The sequence below is a fragment of the Mastigoproctus giganteus genome, chromosome 1, assembly GCF_048544385.1.
Source record: "Mastigoproctus giganteus isolate SK-2022 chromosome 1, ASM4854438v1, whole genome shotgun sequence".
NCBI lineage: Eukaryota > Metazoa > Arthropoda > Arachnida > Uropygi > Thelyphonidae > Mastigoproctus > Mastigoproctus giganteus.
In genome coordinates, this window is record NC_143575.1 from 52,700,735 (window position 1) to 52,726,105 (window position 25,371).

Below are 25,371 nucleotides of genomic sequence, written 5' to 3' on the forward strand. Positions count from 1 at the left end.
GTTCATTCAGAGGTTGTTTTAATAAAGCACATTCAGTTTTGAAAGTTGAACTCAGGAAAAATTTGAGTTTAAAATACCTAATCAGCAAAGACATTAAATGCCTTGTTTTTATGCTGTTTAGCCTAAAGTGTAAGGCTTGTAAAATTAATGTGTAAGGTGAGTTCTCCATGACTATAGTGGTTTCACCCCCTTGTCATTTGGATAGGTCTTGGTTCTAATCCCATTGGAGTCTGGAAGAATTCTTAAAGGTTTTTTCAGTTGGAGCTATAGTTAGCTGATTTCAGATGAAGGGAGTATCAGATTTTCCCTGTCAATTATTCTAGGTTTTCCAGCCCATACAACATGCAGATTGGCCCATGAACACACTTATATAGACACTTATGTATACTGACTCAATATGGCCTAAGATGCTAATGAACCATAAAACCAATGACAACAGTATATGAGGTAGAATAAGGAAAACATGTAAATGACTGTTATGTTTTATTTACATTTTTGGTTTTAGTACAGAAAGTATAACACTAGTTGCTTGTGATCCCTGTTGTTGTGCATTGTAAATGTTTGTCATATATCTTGACAAATGTCAAAAGACAACCTTTTGGAGTGAATGGGTGAAACAGGAAAGGTGGTTTTTTTTTTTTTTTTGGCTGATGCTATTTAAGCTTGCTTCTTGCATCATATGTTAATGCTAATATCATCTCCTTTGCTTTCCAACTCACCTGTCCAAAATGGACAAGTGAGTTGAAAAGTTGGAACCATTTCAGTGTACTGAAATGGTTCCTTTTCAGTAGATCCATGCTACTGCTCATTGAGTCATATGTTTACAGATGTGTGCTGAGGTTTTGGTAGTATAGAATGTATGAACATTTCCCCATCGTGGTATATACCAGTGGTATATCTTCCCAAAGGAAGTGTAGACAGATGGCATCTGCAAGATAATTAGGTAATACATAAGGACTTATCAGATGATAGCAAACTCCTGCTAATGTGGCTGATAGTATATAGTTAATTTATGTGGGTTTATCTTCTTTTCAAATGTTCTGATTATTGATGTTCAGGATTCCATCTCGCGGAGAACATCATTTACATGTGAACTGAACTTTTGTTGGAAATCTGAGGTTGTGATTAACAGCAAAATAATTGATGGTAGAAGATTCATTATGGCCTATCATTTGATTGCAATATATATCCTTTGTACATAATGGGAAACCTCTGCTTCTTGTTTAAGATCCACTTTAAGACTGAGCTCAATATATAGCTTTAAGACTGAGCCCAATTGCTGCAAACTGTTGCAGCAATTGAATTCCTGGCCACAGAGTCATTATCGTTTTTCTTGTCTGCCACATTCATAGAGCACACAAATGGACTTGGTTGCTAGGATTGATTCCTCTCTAGATGGTTCAGATGTCCAAGGATCAGATCACATGTGATCCATAGATTACTTGAGTCACATGCATTTTGTGCTTGTGACCCATAGATATATGAACATTGTTACTCATCCTTACTCTCAGGTGGTGCCAGGTGGGCAGGAGCAGCAGTGCATAGCACTCGCTTCTTGATTAGATCGAGGTTTGAGCCCATGACCACCAAATATGGAGGATGCGGAAAGGTCAGGGAATGACTTCCGCATATCCCCAGAGCAATATGGCCTTAGTTGCTAATGCTCCTAAAAACCAAATAACAACAAACCTTACTCTCAGGTGTAATGCCTTGTCAACCTTTGTTGATGTGTACATTGTTACATACAGAAGAAACAGTGAATATTATAATAATCAAAACATAGAAGTAATCACTGAAATTGTGATTGGCATATTCCATGTAATCGGTTTTATACATGAAGTATTGTTGATTTGTCAGTTTTAAATAAGCTCTCTCTTTAAATATCTTACCTACTTTTGTTAGGAATCAAGAATTGCCACTTCTGCTTTTGATGTTTTGCGAGTCCTCCATGACAGTATAATGGTTTCCTGTTTGTTACTTGTTTGAGAAGGTTTGGATTCAAATTACATTTGGTGATTGGAGGAATTCTTTCATTCAGAGCTATAGTTAACTAATCTAAGATGGTTAGATTAGTTAACTATAGTAGTTAGATTTCAATCTTGAGTTATTCTGGCTTTTCAGCCCACAACATGCATATCCAGCGTGTGAATGTACACTTGTTCAGAGAAAATATATGCAGTGTGATATGGCCTTAGCTGCTAACAATATATAAATTACAGTAACAGCTGCCCTATAATATTACTAAAATTTTCTACCTTTTAAAATTATTGGTATTAAAACTAAACCCCAAATCATGAAACTATTTATGGAAATATTTGTGTGATTTTTATTCCTTGGATATTTCAAAATTGTACTCGTATAAGTTTTTAATTTGAAAAATTCATAAATATCATCACCAATGCTTTATAATTTATTTATGCATCATTTATCCACTAGTTTTTCATCTTACTTATTTATTTTGACATACATGTAAAATATAAAACTTTCCTTTTATATATCAGATATAAAAATTGGATGTTATAGGATATAAAACTTTCTGTGAATATAAAATTTTCCATAAATATAAAACTACTCTTTGTATAGAAATATTGGTAGAGTTCTGACCTGTACCATTAATCATGACAACCAAAATTTAGGTTAAGTTATATTGTTATATTTTATTGAATGCCAAGGTGGATGTCTGCAGAAGTACATACATAGCACAACCACCAGTTATAAAAATAGAGCATACTGTCCCTACTACAGTTTTATTTTTGATTGGGGAGCAACTGAGTTAAGTATACACATGAAATTTAGGATCACATTGCAAAGGTGGACAAAGCCAGCATAATCCTTAAACTTCCCTGTTCCTATAAACTTAAGTGTCGGCAATGCTTTAGCCATAAAGCTTAAAATAATTTTCAGTTTCATCACATTGCTTTGTTAAATGGAAGATTGTCATTAGACTTTTCAAATACACGGACCTTTGAATCACATTTCTTTGCCACATGAGTAATTTTCAGTGAGCAATCATGTTAGCACTAAAAACACAACTTTGCAATATAGTTTGCTGCATGTTTCAAAAAAATTTTTTCATTTTCCGCTCTGATCTCTTTATGCTTTTATGTCGGTAGATAAGGGTCTCAGATTGAAAACACCTGTTTCCGTTCCTGATGCTTTAAATTCTTTTTAATTAGGGAACATTAAAGAATATTAAATGATCCAGAATGTTAAAGTTTTTATTTTAGTTTTTGTTTTTATTCCTAGTGATTTTTAGTTTTATTATTTTTTCTCAATATTTGTACTCTGTGTTGAAATGACGTCATTCAAACAGTCCAGCTCAGGTAAGTGTATCATAAAGCAATAAAATAATATAATTTCTTATATATAAGTTGACTGTTTTGACACCTTAAGTTAATAACCACTATCAACCCTTTAAGTTAATTACTTATCAGATTCATTGAAAAACATGTTTTTGATATTCTAGCATCCTCAGCATCATTCATCAAAGTTAATCACAAATGCATGTGCACTTCTGGCAGTTACAGTAGCAGAGTTATCCTACCAAACTGCTGGGTCCATGGTAAATATATTACTTCTCATATATGTAAAAAGGAAATCATTAACTATTGTAATTCTCAAGTTCGAATAGCAAAGCTTAATAATTAATGTATGAAATCTTTGCAGATTTTAATGTATTTCAAATGTTACCAATGCTAATTATTGTTGTTGTGACAATGTTGAATTGATCTGAATATTAAAAATACTACTTTCATTCTGGGCCTTTGCAGCTAGCAGTGGCTGTAATTGTTGTTCTTTCATGCTATAGGGCAAAGGCTAAGGTTTCATTGCTGCAAAAAAGGGGCAGGGTGTACTTGAGTTTTTTTTTTTTTTTAATGCTATAGCTGAGTTAATGAGGGTTCCAATATATTGAATGTTTTCTTCCTTAATTATCTCATTATTTAATTTAAAACAGTCCAGGCTAGTTGATGACTCGTGGTATCTATTCTAAACTAATGTTCTAAAATAATTCTTATTCTGAAAAATATTTTATGATAGAGAAAAATGCTATATATCAGGGGTTACCAACTTGTGGCATATGCAGCTCTTCTCAGCTGCACACCTCCCAGTGTGGAAAATATTTAAAAAAAAAAATAAATAAAATAATAATAATAATAATACAACTGATATGAAAAATCAGAGGAGTACATTTTTAATTCCACTTTTATTGTTAGCAATTATGACCTGAATTTCACATGTTAGAACCTATGGTGCATATTTAGCCTTATTTACCTTTTAGCATTATTTTAGGTAAGTAGGGGAGCTAATGAGCTCCTCATGACATAAATTTTGCAAGGATGAACATTTTGTTCATTTACCTATATTAAATTTATTTTATAAATGTAAAAATGTTTTAATTTTTTTTTATTATTTTAAATTCTTAGCATAAAATTCCTTTACATAGTTAGAAAAATAGGTGAAGTGTTCCAGGTGCAGATAAGGAATGAAGAAGGTGAGATTATTAATTCTTTTTTAAGAGTCAGTCCAAACTTAAAGTTTATGTACATAATTCTTTTGTAGAAAAGTTGGTAACATGTACACTGCCTTTTATGTTTGCAAGGGTCCTTTACGTGTTCTATGCCTTAGGGGCACTTCTCTGGGGCACTGGAACAAGTAGGCAGTGCTTAGTAATTGATTAATTTGTGAAGAATCATCACTCCAAGTAATGCCAGCATCTGTTATTTGTGGTATTCTAACATCAACAGATGCATTTGAATGAGATTCAGAATCTGCATCACTTGAATAGAATTCTATTTCAAAATCAGATGACATATTATAAAGAGCTGATTCACTGGTCAGCTTCAACATACCCATCCCTGATTCTTTTCAGTCCTTATATCCCAGGCTGTAGATCCATTATAACAACCATTTAAGGTAAAATTATATAGGAGAGCACTTTTTTGCAAAATTTTATCAGTTGATACATACTAAGGATGATGTTTTGTTTTTCACAAACTAAAGAATTAAAACTAAAGCAAGCATAATCTTCAAACAAATTTACCTTTTTTTTTCCTTATGGAAAATACTAAAAATTAGATAAAATTACTTCAGCGTAAGCAAAGAACATATGAAACTCTGAGCCAAGTATGCAGCTTTTATAGCACACTCTCTAGAATGTGCAATTGACACTAAGTAAAATACCAGCCATAGTGCAATAGCCCATGGTTCACTAAGTTCATTTCATGTGCTTTAACTTTAATAGCACTCATTGTTGACCACAACTGAATGGACATATATTTGTGTTGAGGCACAAAAATTGCATTTGGAAACAAGTTTACATGTTCTGGCAGTAAATGTGTTAAATCAGTTGTAGATGGTCTTTCACATTTAAATAGCTATGGGTGGCTTCTGGATATCAGCCTCTAGGTGGCATGCAACACACAATCCTGATCCCCAACATTATGTGGCACATTCCAAGAAAAGGTTGGCCACCACCACTACCTCAAAAAAAAAAAAAAAAAAAAAAAAAAAACAGAATTGAATTTATTGTGGCTCATATTTTAATGCTTTATGGCATATTCAGAATACTCCTCGTTAAACAGCATTAATAGCAAAAAAATTATTATTGAATTAAGGGCTATTCACACACTACATAGTGTGATCTTTTCCTAGGGAACATTGGAATCTGTATATGTACCATTAATTGTTTGTTAAAGTAATCAGACAGGCACAGATTGTTCAGTGTACTATCATCTGATATTTTAATTTACACACATACCCACTCACTCAGCTAAGAAGTAAGAAACTCAAGCTGGATGCCATTTTGCAGGTATGTCTGAGGAGATTGTTATACCTCCCTTCTGAGTTTCTTTCAGCTGAGCTGAGAAGAAAGAAACTCAAAAGGGTGGTATGACAATCTCCTTAGACATGGCAACTAGGTTTTATTGTGTTAACAGATGTCAAGGTCTGTACAAATACACCATACATGAAACTTCACAGCTTAGTTTTCTCAGTTTCTGTGCAAACACACCATATATGAAACTCCACAGCTCAGTTTTCATGGAAGAGCAGCAGCAGCATATATAAGCCAAACATCACCATCTGCAATCAGCAGTCTCAACTTGCGTAGTGCATCCAGCACCATGCAAGTTAAAACTGTTGATTGCAGTATTCCTTAATTGGTCCATAGAGTAGAAATCAGTTTTATGGAGTGATGAATCTCACTGTTCCCTATTCCAATCAGATGGGGGAGTGTGGAGGATACACAAAGAACACCTGCGACTGGAATGCGTTTTCTAACAATGAGTTGTTTCTTATGGTATAGCATGGTATTTCTCATGGTATATTGTGTTGTTGTGTGGGGTACTGTGAATGTCAACACCTATTTTGGCATTCTGGACAATTCCATGCTCTCCATGATGTGGCAGTTCTTTGATACAGATCCATGTATGTTTCAGTGGTTCGATATTGGATAATGCTCTGTGCCATACTGCTGATGCTGTTTGAGAATGGTTCATGGACATGAATATAAAAAAGTTTGAATTTCTGGCACAGATTCCCAATTTGAACCCTGCAGGATGTACTGGAACATCAGGTGAAGACTAGTCCAACACATTTTGCATTGGTATCTCAACTAGTCGCTGCTCTGCAGCAGAAATGGAGGACTATGTTTGTTGCAGTCTATTGCTTGTTGGTGAAAATCCTACCCAGAAGGGTGGAGTGTGCCAGAGTGACCATAGGGAAGCCAACACATGCTGAAATGAGTGGCAATGATATCATTGTGAAACCATATGTCTAGATACTTTTTTGGAGACTGCTGAATATGATCCCCTTTCAGATGTTCTGTTAATGACCATTAACTTATTCATTGAAGGGGATAGTCTTAGACTATCATAGTTTGCAACTTTTTATTTATTTCTCTGCATGTTTCGTATTGAAATCATTAGGCTTAATTATTAATGACAAATTTACAAATTGTCATTAATAATTGTGTTCAAGGTTTGAATCAGGCATTTGTTGTTGGATAATAGGAAAGCTGAATTTATGAAACCATTTAGTGAGTATGCCCTTGTATAAAGTGTGCTAAAGCCTCTTTAATTTAAAAATTAAAATATCTGTCAGATTGATATCAATGTCAGTTTTAGTATTCCTTAAATATTCTTTTATTTTAAATCTGTATTATTGATTGTGTTAGAATTGTAGAAGTATGGGTATAAAAAAAAATAATAAAATAAAATAACATAGTTACACTTTTGTCATATTTTATGTAAGGTATGCCCATTTGTGTTAGTATAATTAACATGTGTGCCCACTGCTATTGCCTTTTGACATGGATTTGTTACAATGAACTGGCTTTACTACACTTCTTGAAGTACAACAAATTGGTTGCACTTGCTGATTTATGCAGTGATGCATGCTGTTTGCAGCATTGAAGAAAGCATAAAGCCACATGAGTATCAGATTTGTTTCCTGTAGAAACTTCATAGTGAAATATCATACCTTCCTTCTAACAAAGCACAGTATCCACTATTGTTAGATTGTTGTATGCTGCTCATTTTATTTGAAGTTTATTATTTTAGGAAACTGATTAGAATAATTGTAAATGGCACTATAATTATCAAACACTATTTTTAAAATTTTCCGAAGATCAACTACTGAACTGTAAAAATTTTTTTAAAGTAGTTACAATATTAACTATCAGAACCAAACAAAAAAATAAGAAATATTCCTACTGCATGCAATGTGCGTGTGCATGCATACACAGAGTATGTTATAACCTTGTGAAGGGTGATGTGACAATCAGCATGTGCAAACATTTTAAGTTTTGTTTTTTTAAATTGCATTGCAAAATTTTACTATAACACTGGAGGGAAATCAGTGTAAACCCTTTACTTATTATGTAGGTTTCAGTTGTTCTGTGTATAATATGTTCATTCTTATATCTATTATATTGTAAAATAAAGAATGATAATTGTAAATGATTTCATTGGCATTATGCCAACAATGGACATGCATTGTTTCTGATGTAGCATGGTGGCCAAAGGAAGCTGAACATTAGTTCAACTATGCCATGGTACACTGTGCTGATACATAATTCTGTAAAATGTCACTGCACTCCCTAACTGGAGTGCAGTGTTATGTGTCTTGTATTGTTTAGTTGCTTAAAGCCGTATTTTTACCAAGAAGCACCAGTAGCTCTCACTCACCAGAAAAGCTGCTTCCCAGTATCACAACTATATGCATACTGCCCTACTGAGTAGATAGGAGCAATAAGATCCTACACGCACAGGAAGGCAGAGGCTAAACTTGTGAGTGCCAGAAATCCTGCCTCAAGAAGTTAGCAAGATCCTGCCCTCAAAAGGTCTAGCAGAAAAAAGGTGAGGTGCAGTACAGATACATGTTTAGACATCTGGGAAAGGTCAAGAAGCTTCAGCTACAAAGTTGTTAGTTCACCTCAGGAAGTCAAAATCATTATGGTAGGAGAAAGAAACCAGTCCATTAAGTCAGCTCATTATCATCAATATATAGAGTAGAAGGTAGTCCTGGAAAAAAGAAAATCACAAGTGGAATTTTGGTTAAAAATTCCATTTTAATTGGCCGATGAGTTTATTACCTTGTAGTGGTGTTCAATGATGAATTTTTTTATCCAGTGCAAACCTGCTGAGCAAACTGTTGTAATACAAGAAAGGAGACCTTGTTGCTAATGAAACACTTCTTGCAATCAGAGGATAAGACAATCCAGGCATGAGTCAGTGATCTTAGGGCTTCACTGATCATTGTATAAAGTGCAGACGTATAATAGGTATTTCTATTCTTCTTGTCTTCCACAGTGGCACATATCAGAGGAAACAAGACCAAACTCAAAAAGATTAGCATTCATGGATTTATGTCCTGTGAGCAGATAGGCTGGGAAAAAAACCATTGTTTAGTTAGTTTTGAAGAGAAGGTAACTTCAGATATAAACTTTGGGGAAAAAAAACATTGTTTAATTAGAAAGTAACGTAGAAAGTTACTTTCTAAAATGAGAAAGTTTAATAGAAAGTAACTTCAGATATAAACTTTATGGCAAATCCCTTTGAGGAAGTATCCCATTGGGTCTGCCTTATGTTAATTAACTCATTCCAGACATGTGATTTTTCTGCCTTTACATCAGTGTTGAGATTAAATGAATTTATAAATAGTCTTTTCGAATGTTATGTTTAATGTGATAATATTAAACATAACATTCCAATGGGGAAGAATCTTACATGGAGATTAAGGAGCAGAAGCTGCAAATACCTGAAGAGCAGGAATGGAAACTGTTCCAAAGACCCTGATAGTGGCAAGCAGCATAAAAATAAATAAACTGCAAGGTATGAAGGTTGGCTCAGAGCGCAACTTTGTTTGCCTTGTGGAACCACTTACAGGCTCTATACGTGGGCATAGGGACAAATATATCATTATAATAGAGTTAGAAGTTTTTTCCCTGTTAAGCCTCCATTCTTGATATGATGCTTGATTAGGAGGCCCATAAAGCACTTTATTTTATTTGTCAAGTGTTTAACATGAGACTTGAAATTTAAAGTTGTCCTTTTAAATTTAAATGGCCGTTCTTTGTCAGGCTTAAATATTTAGTTTCAGTTACCGTAGGAATTTGAGTACTGTTGATTTTTATTTTTGGTCAGTTATGATTCAGTTTACCTTTAAATAGAATCATTTTTGTTTTAGTTATAGATATGCTCAACTTGTTTTTCATAGACCAGTTGCATAGGTCTGTAAGAATGCCAGTTTGTGTTTGATCTGAAAACATCTTTGGTGGCACCTATTAAATTTCGGACTGAAGTAAAACCAATTTGTCACAAAAATTCAGTGTGGAAATGATGCAAATTACATCACTTCTTGAATGACGCTAATGACACTAACTCAGCAAAATCCAAGCCAATAGCCAAATTACCTAGCTACAGGAAGTATGATTGGAACAATACAAGTATTTGATTAGAAATACTTGTATTATTGCAATCATACTTGTATGATTGCTACAATACAAGTTACGATAATTCGCCTCTGGTGGAAGCTGCAAATGACATCACTTCCGTGTTGCATTTTTTGTGGCCGATCAGATTTACTCAGTTGAGGTGAAGTAAAACACAAATGATGTCACTTCATGTCAGTGACTTTCAACTGGGGTGCCGCAACAACATTCCAGGGGTGCCACGTAATTTGGGTTAAAGTTACTTAAACTTATTGTTATTTTTTAATTTATATGTTTATTTCATTATAAAAAGGTGTACAGTACCTTTTTAATTTTGTGGTGATCTATAATTGATGTTTACTTAGTACCTCTATATAAAAAAGAAAATTATATACTGTATTATGAAATGTAATTTTTATAATTATATTATTGTAATAAATATTGTGTAACATATATATTTTTTAATATTATATATATATATATTTGAGAAAATTGAGTAGGGGTGCCGCAAAATAAAACAAATTACTTAGGAGTGCCATTATTAAAAAAAAGGTTGAAAACCACTGCTTCACGTGGTAGTTGGTTTTATGTGAAACATCCTTCACGTTTCTTTTAGGTATGTTAATTTGTATATATTGATTACAAAATAAAAGGGCTTTTGTATTGTAAATATTTTATTGATCATTCACAAATTTCCGTAATTTCAACTGGAAGATGGTACAATGGACTTATGATTACTAAAAGTAAGAGACATATACTTGCAATTGCAACGTATCTAAATGTCTCTGAAAAACAGTGTCGATTGAGATACCCAATCTTGTAGTTGAAATTGAGGGAAAATGCAAGATGAAAAAAGAAATTGCTGACAAATACTTGTATTGTTGCAGTAATATGACAAATACTTGTATTGTTGCAATTATACTTCCTACAGTAGTAATTCTATAGCAGCTTGGGAGAGCTCAGAGATGTTGGTGGTGGGCCCATTTTTTTTTTTTTTTTTTTTTTTTTTTGTTGTAAAATCCCAAACATGAAAGGTATCAAAACCTATAGTACTTAGTACCGTGCATGGCTTGAAGGAGAAGTATGGGGGAAGGGGGATGCCGGAAACTTTGCTCTAGAGACTAAACATGGGTTTAATCACTTCAAGCCTCCAATAAGCAAAGTGGTGGTATTTCACCAGTTGATGAAAGTCATCTACCACATGTGACATTTGCATAAACTGTGACGTGTGTTTTTGAAGTTACAAAAAGCCAACTATCAAGCACAGTGTGCTAGGTGATGGGCCCAGAATAGATCCTTTGGAACACCCTCGTGTGAGAGCTCAAGAAGCATTGATGCTTTGAATGGACTAGAACTGTGTTCTGCCTTGAAAATAACCTTAGCTATATCTCCTAATAAGAAAATAATTTCTAATTAGGAGATAGTTGAAGAGGACATTTAACATGTCTGCGGCATTCAAGAGCACTATTCCAGAGGAAAGCAAATGTTCCCTCTAAGTTGAAGTTTGTATGTTGTACCAAACAAAAGAGAGATCATTACAAGAGCTGCCACAGTGAAAACCAAATTGCCTTGAGGAACTATGATCTTGCTGTTCAAGAAGGAAAGAGCTTTCTGACATTAGCAAGTAAAGTTATTGCACAATAAGATTTAGGGTTTTTTGTCTTTTGTAGAAATTTTAATGAGACTACTTTCCAGATCACAGGGCAAGACCCTTGCATCTGTGGTTTGATCTTATGAATAAAGTTTCAAGCAGGTCCAGTCCAGAACATCTACTGTCCAAATTTGAGAAATGTCAGTTTTGAACTCATCTTCAGAGAAGGGTTCTGTATTTCTTCAGAAGAATAGGCACTATTTGCTTCTTGAACAAGAAAATGTTCATGGGAGTCGATTGAGCAATCATCTTTGGGTATGAGCCAGCCTAGAATAGAGTTAACAGAATTAAACCAGTATCAGTTAACAGAATCAAATCATAGAGTTAACAGAATCAAACCAGTTTACAGTTTCACTTTTCCTGATGATGCTGGAAGCTTCAGCCAAGTGAATTTCATTGCTTGCAGTTTTACATGGTAGTCCCCATGGTACCAAGTTACCATACAGGACAGGACACTGTTTTGAATTGTGTTTTTGCATCATCATGGCTTTCATGTATGTTTGCTTGAAGTCTTTGTAGATATCTCTTAAATGATCAACCTCAGATTGAGGCCACTGTCTTTTGCATTGGTATGCTTTGCATGCTTGACGTACCTGTTTGCAGAGAGTTGATAATTCATGGGTCCTCAAGATCCAGGGTGTTTTTGAGGTAATATCATTTTTCTTTGTAGATGTCATAGTGGCTCTATGAAAGCATTTTGAATGAATTGAGAGAGAGGGAGAGATTTGCATTGCAGGTAACAACAGTTTAGGATATCACATCTGATGGAAAGTCATTATGAATGGAATCCACAAATGGGATCCATTTAATATTCTTAAGAGGATACGTGTTAAGATTGAGGAGAGGAGTATGAATAATATTTACAGAAATATGATGGATACTTGAAAGGAGTTAGCCCTGTGGTCACTGTCCATGTTTTGAAGTCTAGGTAAAGATTCTTTGGGAAATATTAGATGTAGTCAAAAAACTGTCTTTGCTGATCAGTGACTACTAGTCAGCAAGGACAGATTTTTGTAAATCATTGTACCAAATACAGGATTTTGAGTTGGCAACTATTGTGATTATGATATTAGTAGTGCAAAGAATTTAAGTGTTATCTGTTGGAGAAATATGTTGACCAGCAGAGAGAACAGTGAAGTGTGATATTAAATAGGTTATTGATGGACTTGTGACCAGGACACAAGCAGCTAGCTGATTATACAATCTGTTAATTGTGATAATGTCAGGATAACTACTCAGGATTACAATGCATGAGTTAAGCTCAGTATTAGCACTGAAAGTAGAAATTTCATTGGGGGTTTTATTCATATTCCATATGGGAATGTACTATTACAAAGTCATTGATACTCAGGACTGTTATGGTGCATAACTAAATGTTGATTTCTCCATATTCTTGCAGTTAATGCAATTTAGTGGTTCTTCTTGCTGATGACATTCTGAATATATATGGTAAACTTTAGTGCAGTGGCCACAAGGTGGAGAATTGTGTGGTGGAGTGTTTGGTACACCCATATCTTAGGCATAGGACACACTTGGTCACCGCATGAAATGTCTGTGTTTACGAGTCATCCATCCTAAGTATATTTTGTCCTGACTGGTTAAGATTTTGAAAATTCTAGGAAAAAAATTTATTACCCAGTTGACTGTAGTTTTTGATTTTGTAGCTGTATTGAATCAAAAATTTGTCTCCTGATCTATTTCTCCTTTAGTAAAATCAAAATCCTGTAGATCTTGATCCTTGTAAAGTAAATCTTCCAGTATAAAATCCTGCCTTTTGGTATACCATATACTAGTAAAGTGGGGTTTAAAAATAGTGTTGGAAGAAATTCCAGTTTCTGAGAGTACTGCTGAAGAGGCAATGTGGACCAAGCCTTTTTTGTAGTTTCTAGCACTATGCCTTGTGTCTGGTTAGTACTAATGAACTCAGATTCTTCTAATTCATTCTTCAAAGTAATAGTTATTTTTTCCTGAACTGCTGCTGTGCCCACTTACCTCAGAAGCTCTAAGATTAAGGAAATTTTGCTTTATTTAGGAAGAAACTGTTTTTTAGGTAATATTTCATTTCCAGTAAGAATAGAGTCAGGAGCAAAGGGAAATTCAGTTGTCTCTGTATAAGAGGATTTAGTTGTTTGCATTTTGATGTTTACATTAAAGTGTGTGGCATGTAGTAGAGTTGAGCTTGTTGTTGCACAGATTTATTTTTTAGGTCAGCCCTAACATAAAGTTCAAACATTTAATTTTTCAATATCTGTGATAAAGAGTAGTAGTAATATTCTCTAAATCAGTCTGTTTTACTAAGATTATACTTATGGTTTGGTTATCTTACTTGAATCACTTAGCATTATTATAGGCATATGATGCAAGAAAGCAAGCTTATGTAGCATCAGCCAAAATAAAAATTAAAAAAAAAAACTTCCAATTTCACCCATCCATTCACTCCAGATGCTTGTCTAGTTCTGCCATGAACTTATTTAAGTTGTTGACCACCGCTACGGCAGATGGAAGTTTGTTCCAACCACCTGCTGGCTAAAGGCAAATTTCCGCACATCTGTTCTACAATTGTCTTTCCTCAATTTGAATTTATCTCCTATCAGCATTGAGCTTGCTCAACCCATTGAAGGCCTTATACACTTCAATCAGATCACCTCGTAGGTGTCCAGTCTTCAGATGTTGCAATTTGCAGAACGTAAGCCTCTCTTGGTAACAGCAACCCTTTGTTCCATTTACCAATCTCACCCTTCTCTGTGCTTGTTCCAGCAGCTCTACATCCTTCTAAAGTGAGGCCTCCAGACCTGTATACAGTACTCAAGATGTGGCCTGACCATTGCCTTATACTAAGGGATGATCACCTCCTTATCCCTGCTAGCAAAATTCCTGTTTATCATTGACAAGATACCATGAGCTGCTCTTGCAGCCGTCAGACCGCTCTGCACCGCTCAGAATCTTGCAGCCTGTCTACACTTCATATCTGACTGCACAATTACTTGTCAAGCATCTGGTAACCTCTTTCCTCAATTCGGATATAATATCATGTAAAGATGTAGTAGGGAAGAGATTGAGTTTTTCCCAGTAGTACAGGGATCAGAAATAGAAAGAAGAGGGAAAGACCATTCAGCCTTTCCTCTTCTTTCTATTTCTTCTTTCTGTGATGAAATGGGTGGGTATGAAAGAGCAGTATTTAAATCTTCTGTGCTTTCCTTAGATAAAAGAATATGGCAAATTCTCAGGTTTCTTTCTAATGATCCTCCACATAGGGATTTACATTTTTGTTTCTTGTTGTTGTCTTACTCCCTTGAGTCTCCACGGAGGGGAGGGAAGTCTTCCCTTGCACGATAAGGGAGAAAATCATCTCCTGTATTCTCAGTAGCCATACTTTATCCCTTAGTCAGGCACAAAAAATTTCTAATACAGTTGATTCCAGTTATTTGAGGCACATCGGGATTAGTGCATTTTGGCCCGATTAAGAGGCTGCCCCAGTTATCCGAAGTTTCACGTAAAAAAAGTTAAAAATACAGTGGACCCCTGCTTTACATTTGGTTCACTGTACAATCAAATCACGTTACAATGGAGTCTTTACCATAGTAAAGTACCGTTCACTATATGATGTGTAGTAAGTGCTGGTCATTGTGTTCACGTTTGTGAATTGAATTTTAATTCTATTAAACAGCCATTATAATTTGCGAAAACAGGAGAAATATTATCCACAGGCTATAAAAGTAAAGATATATTAAGCACAAATTTACCCATTATTACCTTATCAATTAAAAAATTAAATGATACGTGAAAATCCGAAGAATATACGTGATAATCGGAATGATTAATATGTACTGTAATATGAAAAAAGTAACTACAGTTGACATTTCTATTTACTGGGGGTTAAAATTTAAAACAGTAAAAAGATATAGCAATCATTAACAAAGAACATGGCACACACAAATTGCAAGTAACACGATACGTGCAAGTGAGAACGGAGTAACAAGTTACGAAGCTTTAAAAATAGGAATGAAGAGAAGATTCTGAAAATTAATTTTTTTATATGATTGAAGATTCCATGGAAGTGTAAACACATTTCACCATAATAACCCACAGAATTCCAGCTGTCGCTATTATCGCAAATTCAATAAGATCGAGTTTACTATCCATTTATGATAGATTGCACTAACAGAAAAGCCCAATGAACAGATGACTTCTAATTGTTTTTATTGTTTTATGGTTGTGACCTACAGAAATTCGACTGAACGGTTGGAGACAATCGTAGGGTAATCTCCAGTGCTGCGGTTTCCTGCCCCGATTCAATGGCACGTTGTCCCAACGAAGTGAAGTAAACCCTGGCTATTTTCTTGATTGGGTTCTGTTTTTTAAGATTTGCCCCAAATAAACAGCTGCTCCGATTAAACAGTGGCCCAAATAACCGGGATCCACTGTAATTGATGTGATCGGTAAAGGTTAAAGAAGAAGTGGACCAATTGTTAGAAGAAATAAGAAAAAAAGAATAGTTCTTTGAGATAAATATATTTTACTTGCTGTTCTGAACATTCCTTCTAATCTTTTCCTCCTGAAAGTCAATCCTAGAGTCTCTTAAATGCCTATACCTGGTACAGGGTAAAGGTGTGTTTTATAAAGATGCAAGAGTGAATGAAGGAATATAGAGAGATAAGATGAATAGAATTGGTGGAGAAGATTCATGCTTCAAGATGAGAACATTGCTACTTAGAACATTGTGATATGTCCCTCTGCCTACCACTAGGATGAAATGGCATGTGGTGGTGCACTGGGGGATGGGGGAATAAAGATCTATGAGGATACTGGTGAAATGTTGGAAAAGAACCATTGGGGGCTTCTACTGCCTTCAGTTGATTAGCACTGGTTTCCCTGTTCTCCACTACCCAGTTTAGTAGATGATGCCACTGGTTAAATTAAACAAAGGGAAAACTGTCATGTTGGAGAAAAAAAGTAATTTTTTTAAAATGAAGTGAAAAACAAATTATAATGTATTTCAATAGAATGCATTCCAGATGTACAAAAATTGAGACTCATAAAATAATGCAAAAATTTTAATATTTAATTTCCTGCATAACATGGTAGTAAGACTGCAACACTGAATTAATTCCCTTCTAATAGAACAGCTCCTTTCCCATTAAGGATCAATGTTGCCTAACCTCTGCAGTTACCTATCAATTCCAGGCAGGCTTTCCTGCATGTCATGGATTTTTACAGACTGTAAAATAATTCTTCTTTTTCTTTCTGCTGTTCCTGATCAACTGTGCAACCAAATCTTTCAGTTCCTCATTTGTAAGAGACTGAGAATGGCTCCCCAACAACTCAGTCACATCATCATACTCAACGTTGCTAAGCCCTACCTCCTGAGCAATTGCAGTGATTTCATTTGCAATCTGCGGCACTTCCCCGAATTCTCAGAAATCATGTAGTATACACTTAGGCCACAATTTCTGCCACACTCCATGTATACAAGTTGATGTGATCTCTCTCTCTCTCTCTCTCTCTCTCTCTCTCTCCAACCAGCATCGACATTGATACCCTTCAGGATATTATGGGACCTCCAATATTCTTTGATAGACTTTGCCAAGAAGATGAGTTAAATGGTCCTTGGCAGGTTTAAATCCAGGAGCATGTTTCTTTTCACGGGAGACAATTTCTTGAAAGCAACTTCTTCCAGTAAAGACTAGTCTCATTCACATTGAAAACAAAATCAGTTGAATATTCACCTTCCTCTATGAGTCACTTGAAGTGCCCAGGATATTCCTTTGCTGCTTCTTCATCAGCACTGACAGCCTCACCTGTTAATTTTATATTGTAAATTTCAAGCAAAGGCTGGTTTGCTTGGTTTCATTGCCGCCTTCCTTTTATTTTATCTCATCAAACAAACTTTTTGCTTTATCACAAATAACACTAAGTGTTATTTGTGTTATTTAAGAGTCGAAGCATTTTTCCTTTTTGCAGTTTCCATTGTCTTTTTAATGTTATCGGTATTTTTCATGATCGTTGTTACAGTGAAAGGGAGCGAGATGTAGCTTCCTACATACAGTAGGATTTGATTGCCTGCCTCCTATTCTAATAAATTCTAACAATCTAACATTATAGATTTTAAATTTACATGGTCTTTTAGCCACATTTTCACTGGTAGTTGAACTTCTGCTGTTATGACCAGGCATGGTTCCACTTTTATTTCTTATTTTAAAAAACAAATTTATGAAAAATTTAAAGGCACAATATTAAAGTACACAATAAACCCTGATAATATAGCACAGATAATTATAAACACAATATTCACAAACCAAGTTTTAAAATAAATTGACTGTTAAGTAAAGGGCTGTTAGTGCATGCAACATGGTACCAAGAATGAGCATATGTATATGAATGTATTCCTAAATGCAGCATTACCATTAATACATGCCCAGTAGCACTGTGCAGTGACTTTTTTTGGTTGCATCAGCCGGAGATAGAATTTTCCAGAATTTTGGTGGAAACTAACGAAATTACTAGAAATTTTTAAAACCTTTTTCATATTCAAATTGGAGTAAATCAAATCATTGTAAATCAAGGGCCAATATATCAGTTTAACAAATGCCACTGTATGGCATTTGTTAAACCGATATATGGAAGATACCTATTCCTAGATACAGGGGCTTAGAGGGGAACAGACATTCTGTGTTATCAGACGACAGTCTAAAACACTGATGGATCCAATATCTTTCTATTTCAGAAGATTAAGGAGAAGTCCAGTTGGCCTGTCTCCCTAAAATCCACTTATGCACACCTTCTCGATGGTAAGCCCTGTTACGTCACTTAGGTGGCAACGAACGTGTGGAGTGGTGGTTCTCTTCAAGATGCCTGGTCAGCGTGAAGAGGAAAAGACCAAACCCTCCAGCACATGACAGTAAGACGAAACAAATTGCCCTTAGTCCCCAGCAGCTTTCACTCCCTCTCTTATGGCAGCAAGAGGATCAGAGTGGAAACAGAGAGTGCTAAGAATCTCTGGATACGACCAGGCTGCCATGCACGGAAACTGAACTTGGCCTGTTACAACATAAGGTCGCTCATTGGTGAAGACTGGATATTAGAGCTGGAAAAGGAATTAAAAAATGTGAATTGGAATATCATCGGTTTAGCTGAAACAAGAAGAAGAAATGAATCATTTATAAGTTTATCAAGTGGAAATCTGCTGTACACCAATGGAAATAGCGAAAGGAGCAAAGGTGGAATTGGCTTTCTGGTCCATAAAGATATAAAAAACAACATTTTGGAATTCAAAATACATCACCAAGGGTGTCAAGAATACTACTCAGGATTTTTAAGAGGTATAAGCTAAAGATTATAATGATCTATGCACCATGGTAACATTGAGCCATGATGATGAAGAGGTTGAAGAAATGTACACCGAAATTGAGTCTTCTGGATGAACAGAAAACTCACTACACTATCATTATGGGGGATTTCAATGCTAAGGTTGGAAAGAGACAAAACAGCGCAGAAAGGGGAACTATAAGAAATTTTGGAATGGGTGAAAGAAATAAGAGGTGAAAGACTTGTGCAATTTGCAGAATCTCGAGGAATGTCAGTAATGAACTCTTTTTTTTTTTTTTTTTTTTTTTTTTTCAAGAAAAAGGTGAACAGAAAGTGGACATGGAAGAACCAAAATGGATTAACAACTAATGAAATCGAATTCATCCTCACTAACAGAAGGTATATCATGAATGATGTTACTGTCCTGAACAAGGTAAATGTTGAAAGTGATCACAGAATGGTAAGATGCACACTTGATATAGATGTAAGAAAAGAAAGAAAAAAACTGGCTCGAGTAAATAATACAAAAGTTTTCGAGGTAACAGAAGAGGAGATAAAGCAGTATGTACTGGAACTTAAGAACAAGTTTGAGCTTCTGCAGACTGCTCAGGACCAAGATATCAACGATGAATATTATAACTTTCTGAAAGTGATAAAGCCCGAGAAACCTATAGGTAAAAAGAAATTCAAAGAAGAAAAAATTAGTCAAGAAACACTTTTTTTTTTTTGATTTGGTAGTTGTTGGTGCATCGGCTTCTGTGGCCATATTGCACCTCCCAAGGTTTTTGCAGTACTTTGATCCAAGCCCGAGGCGGGAATCGAACCCACGACCTTTGGGTTGCCGGGCAGGTACTTTACCCACTCGGCTAGCCCGGTTGGCTCAAGAAACACTTATCATGATGAACCGAAGACGATAAATGAAGAGCAAGAAAAACACTGACAAGGAGAAAATTGAGTATACTGAGTTATGCAAAGCCATTAGAAAGAGACTCACAGAGGACAAGAAAAGTAGAACATACATTAAGGGAAAACAAAGGATTTAAATCAGCAGCCATGAGCAGTAATACAGAAAGACAAATGATACTGAAATTGAAGAATACCAATGGTGTTACTTATAAGTAGCAGAAGACTACTATAGAGAATTATACAAGGAGTGAGGGAATGATGCCAATAGTGGAGAAGATGGATCGCAAATTAGTAACACATACAACATACCTGATATCCTTCCTGATGAGGTAGAACATGCATTGAAGAAAATGAAGAATCAGAAAGCCCCGGGGAAAGATGAAGTTATTGTAGAGTTGTTAAAATTGGGAGGAAGAGACATGACACAAAAACTGGCAAGACTCTTCACAAAATGCATTAGAAAATGTGTGATGCCTAAGGAGTTGAATAATGCAATCATAATTTTGCTGCATAAGAAAGGAGACAAATTGGAAATTATAGACCAATTAGCTTGTTATCTCACATCTACAAGTTGTTCACAAGGGTCATTACTAACAGATTAGAAAGAATACTTGAAGAGAATCAACCAAAAGAACAAGCTGGCTTTAGGACAGGGTTCTCAACTATGGATCACCTTCACATAATATCACAGCTAATGGAGAAAGCAAATGAATATAAAACACCATTATGCCTGGCATTTGTAGCTGCTGTTTGTGGATTATGAAAAGGCATTTTACTCCATACAGCATAAGCCAATGTTTCGGGCACTGGAAAGACAAGGCGTAAATACCCCATATGTTATGATTTTGAAGAAAATATATGAAAATGCTACCTCCTTTATTAGATTAGACAGACAAAGACAGTAGTAAATTTAAAATTGAGAAAGGAGTTCAACAAGGAGACACAATATCTCCGAAGTTGTTTACTGCTGCCCTTGAGGAAGCTTTCAGAAGATTAGACTGGTCGCAGAAAGGAGTCAATGTGAATGGAGAGTACCTAAACCATTTACGATTTGCAGATGAAATTGTGGTCATAAGTCATGATCCCAAAGAATTAGAGGAAAATCTTAATCAGTTATGCAGAGTTAGTAAGGTTTTGGACTAAAGATGAATATGGCTAAAACAAAAGTAATGATGAACAAGTATGCCACAGAAAGGGATATAACTATTGAAGGAGCAGTAATTGAAAAGATGGAGTTATATGCTTATCTGGGACAATCCATTTGCTGTAACAATGATAAATGGCTGGAAGTCGAGAGAAGAATAAATTTTGGATGAATAGCACTCAGGAAATATAGTCATATACTGAGGAGCAGTATCCCAATTTGTCTGATTTGGTTGGTTGTTGTAGTTTTTTGGGAGCATTAGCAACTAAGGCCATATTGCTCCGGGAATATGCGGTGGTCATTCCCTGACCTTTCCGCATCCTCCGAATTTGGTGGTGACGGGCTCGAATCCCGATCTAATCAAGAAGTGTGTGCTACGCACCTGGCTACAGAGGCGCCAATTTGTCTGAAACGTAAAATAATGAACCAATGTATACTCCCCACCATGACTTATGGAAGTGAAACTTGGGCATTCACCAAAAGAATGGAAGAGAAGCTGAGAACTACACAGCGAAAAATGGAATGAATTATATTGGAAACCAGACTGTTAGATAAGAAGAGAAACACCTGGATTAGGCAGCAAACTCAAGTAAAGGACATTCTTATCAAACCTAAAGAACTAAACTGATCTTGGGCAGGACAGATGGACTAAGAAAATAACTGAATGGTATCCAAGAGGAGCTAGAAGAAAACCTTGAAGACAACAATGGAGATGGACAGATGAAATTCATGAGTTGTGAGTAGTAAATGGATGGCCATTGTTCAAAACAGAAGGAACTGGAAAGTTGCTGGAGAGGCCTTCATCCTGCAGTGGATTGAAATTGGCTGATGATGATGGAAGATACCACAAATCCATTTACTTTTGCCAAGTTAACTGATTTGATTTTAATTTATGGTGAGAATTTATGGTCATAAGGTTTTTGTACCTGCTGTTTGCAGATGCAGTGAAAACATTTTAACTTGATGAGTACCAAATCACGAAACACTTCTGCTGTGGAGAAACAACTTAAAGAAATAGGCATGCTGAAACCATTATGGGTAACAGCTGGTCAAGGGAGATTTCAACACGCTGCAAATGTTGATGAGTAAATACTTCTTATTGTACAAGCATCTCATTCCACAAATACCAGAAGGTTGTCACATTGGGTAGTTTCACAGGTATGTTTCACAAAGAATGATATCTTGAATACCATTTTTTATTTTAACAGTACAGCATATGGAGGTCATTACACAAACAGCAATTGTATTCATATCACAGAATGCCTATACAAGAATTGTTGCCGCAAGATATGAATAAATACAGAAACTTATGTCATTGATTCATTTGTAATGAACACATGATCCTCAATTTCTCAGCCATGTTCTGTTTACGGATGATCATGTTTTACAAAAAAAAAAAGAATTTTTTTCTTATTTTTAGCTATAGAATATGCTGCTACATTTGTTTCATATAATTTTGAAATGCCCTGTTGTAATGTATACTTATTATTTTTTGTGCGTGAGTTTAAATCAAGCAGGAATTGGAACTTGAAATGGAAACTTTACAGTCAATTCTATAATCATATCTTCTAGTAGTATTACATTAGTATCTTTCTTCCATATTTTCAGAATATTAAATTTATTTCCTTTTGTGTGTGAGAGAGAGAGAGAGAGAGAGAGAGAGAGAGAGAGATAGAGATAGATAGATAGATAGATAGATAGATAGATAGATAGATAGATAGAAATTTGTTTTTATTTAATTTGATTTTTTTGAAATGTTGTGATTATGTTTACTGTAGAACATATCCAAACAATAGTTTTATCAGTTTTTCAAATGATTTATGTTTAATTGGCTGTGTGTAACTAATGCATAATTTTTACAGAATAAATATTCACAAAATAAGTACTTATAAAATAAATTTTTAAATATCTCAGCTTGATCTCCATGCCACTGCTAGTCAAGTGTTGCATATCACACCATCACGTTTTACTCGGGTTAGTCAGAATAGAACCTGGAATACAGGAAATGGTTCTCCTGATGCTGTGTGCTGTAGTGTGGACCGTCCTGGAATACTCATTGCAGGTGTTTGTGTATATGGTGGCGTAGGCAATGAATGGCATTATGAGTTGGAGTTATTAGATGATGTAAGGAATATTTTTTAATGGAACATTTATTTGTTTTTATAATTTATTAGTTTAGTAATAAGTGGATTAATTCTTACTTCACCAAGCAGAATTTTTGTTTAAATAATTATAGTTAGAAAATTTATTAACAGTCATTGATTACCACTGAGCAGGTGATATTTTTCATTCCTGCCATGCAGATTTTATTTATTTATTATTTATTTTTTTTTTTGAAATTTCAATATCATAAGAATTTTTGGATTTATAATTTTTATTTACAATTCTCTACAGTATAATTTGAAATTGCTATTTTCACATACTCAGCTTCCTTAAAGTCTTGTTTTTGTATTTAACAAACAGTTTTCTATCTATATTCGACTTAATACGACAGATCGTTCCCATTTTCCAAAGTTGCCAGACTTGGGCATCTTCAACTTTCAAATTTCTCTCTCTCATAGCTGATATTGCACCCTCCTTCCATGATTCTCTAGGGCATGCTCATCTTCCCTTTTGGTATCCACTCATATAAAATTTTAGGCCATCTCTCTTCACTCACATATAGAAGATGTCCAAGCCATCTCAGCCTCCTATTTTCAATTTGCTCTATGATATCTTCATGTGCATGCAAACACCTTCTAATTTCCTCGTTTGTATCCCTCTCAAGCTCAGAAACTCTAGCACTTTGACAAAGGTTGTCCATCTCTAGGACCGTAAGCTTCTTTTTGTGTCCACACACCACATCCGTAGCAAAGTACCGATTCCACTAACGACTGTCCGATGTTTTTTTTTCTAAAGGAGATATTGTTGTCCTACCTGATAGTATTGAGGGCACAAAGGATCTTACTACTTTGATGAATTTGTGTGCTAACTTCCTCTTTCCCCAGGCCTTCCTTAGTTATAGTACAGCCAAAATACTTGAAGAAGTCTACAGATTTTAGATGTATAGATTGGCAACTTCCAATTCATCTAGATGCTTTGCTGCGCTTAAGAATTTCCTTTTTTGTGAAATTGATATTGAGGCCCATTGGTTATATGTAAGATGCAGTTTTCTTAACATGTATTCCAAATCATAAGCTTCTTGTGCTATGACGACCTGCTCATCAGCAAAATTGAGATTCCATAAATATGTCATTAATTGGTACTCCCATTCCACAACAGCTTTTTTCCATTCCTGCAAGGTGCATTCCAAGAAAATATTAAACAAAGTGATAAGCTACATCCTTGCCTCAGCCCCATTTGTTGGATAAATTGGGTTAGATAGAAACTTTCCAACTTTGAATACCATGTTGTTATCATATAATTCTCTAATCAGTTCAACAAGTTCTGGATCAACTGACATCTGTTGTAGGGCTTTCCATAATTCCTTTCTTGGAACAGAGTCGTACGCCTTTTGTAGATCGATGAAAGCAAAGTAGGTATCTTTATTCCCTGCTCTTCTTTTCTCCACTAGTTGCTGTAGAATAAACAAATTGTCTGCACACGAGGGACCAGACCTAAATCCACTGTGTTCTTCGCTTATCTTTTTACCTTCTCTTGTAATTTTAACTGAAGCACCATCTGGACATAATGGAATTCAAGCTTAAGCCTCTACAGTTCCCAGGAGTCTGCCTATTTCCTTTTTTATAAATGAATGATATATAACTAATTTTCCATTCCTTCTGTGTTTTTCTTAGCTGTACACATCTGTTGAACAGATGTGCAATCAGATCAATTAAAACTTGAATTAAATACGGACCACCAAAAAACTTGGTGGTCCGTATTTAATAAGTTCCAATCACTATGTTCCCAGGGCCTGGAGATTTTTTGTTCATTAACTTTGTGCAGTCTAGTACTTGATTTTTTGTAATTTCTATTTTCCCATTATCCACTGGTGGGGGGGTAATTATGTTCTGATATTGAGGTCATCTTTTGTTAAGGAAGTTATTATAATGACTTTCCCATGTTGGCATATCAATAAAGTTTTTAGTTGATCGAGATTCATTTGTTTTCAGTGTTCTCAAGTTCTGCCAAGCTTTGGATGATTGTGTTCCTCCTAACAAGTTGTCAATTTCCTGGCATCTTTTCTCCCATTCCGCATTCTTGGATTCAGCAATTTTCCATTTAACTGCTCTATTACACCTTTTGTATTCTTCTCTATTTTCCTGAATTCTATTCATTAACCATTTGTTATAGGCTCTTTTCTTTTCTTTCACCAACCTGGAAACCTCCTTGTTCCACCAATACTGTTGTTTATATTTGATATTCATTTGACCCAGTGCTTTGTTAGCTGCCTAATGCTATATGACAGCATTAGGCAGCTAAAAACTGCCATCATTATATGGCAGCATATAA

General features: G+C 35.2%; 1 protein-coding gene across 4 annotated transcripts in view; it reads left to right on the forward strand.

Moving 5' to 3' along the window:
- hiw (MYC binding protein highwire) overlaps positions 1-25,371 on the forward strand; it is a 1,043,263-nt gene that overhangs the window by 486,844 nt on the left and 531,048 nt on the right. For all 4 annotated transcript variants that reach the window (XM_090372846.1, XM_090372865.1, XM_090372875.1 and 1 more), the window contains exons 35-36: positions 3,467-3,562; positions 22,852-23,061. In XM_090372846.1, coding sequence (XP_090228972.1) covers positions 3,467-3,562; positions 22,852-23,061 — 306 coding nt within the window. The remainder of the gene's footprint in view (positions 1-3,466; positions 3,563-22,851; positions 23,062-25,371) is intronic.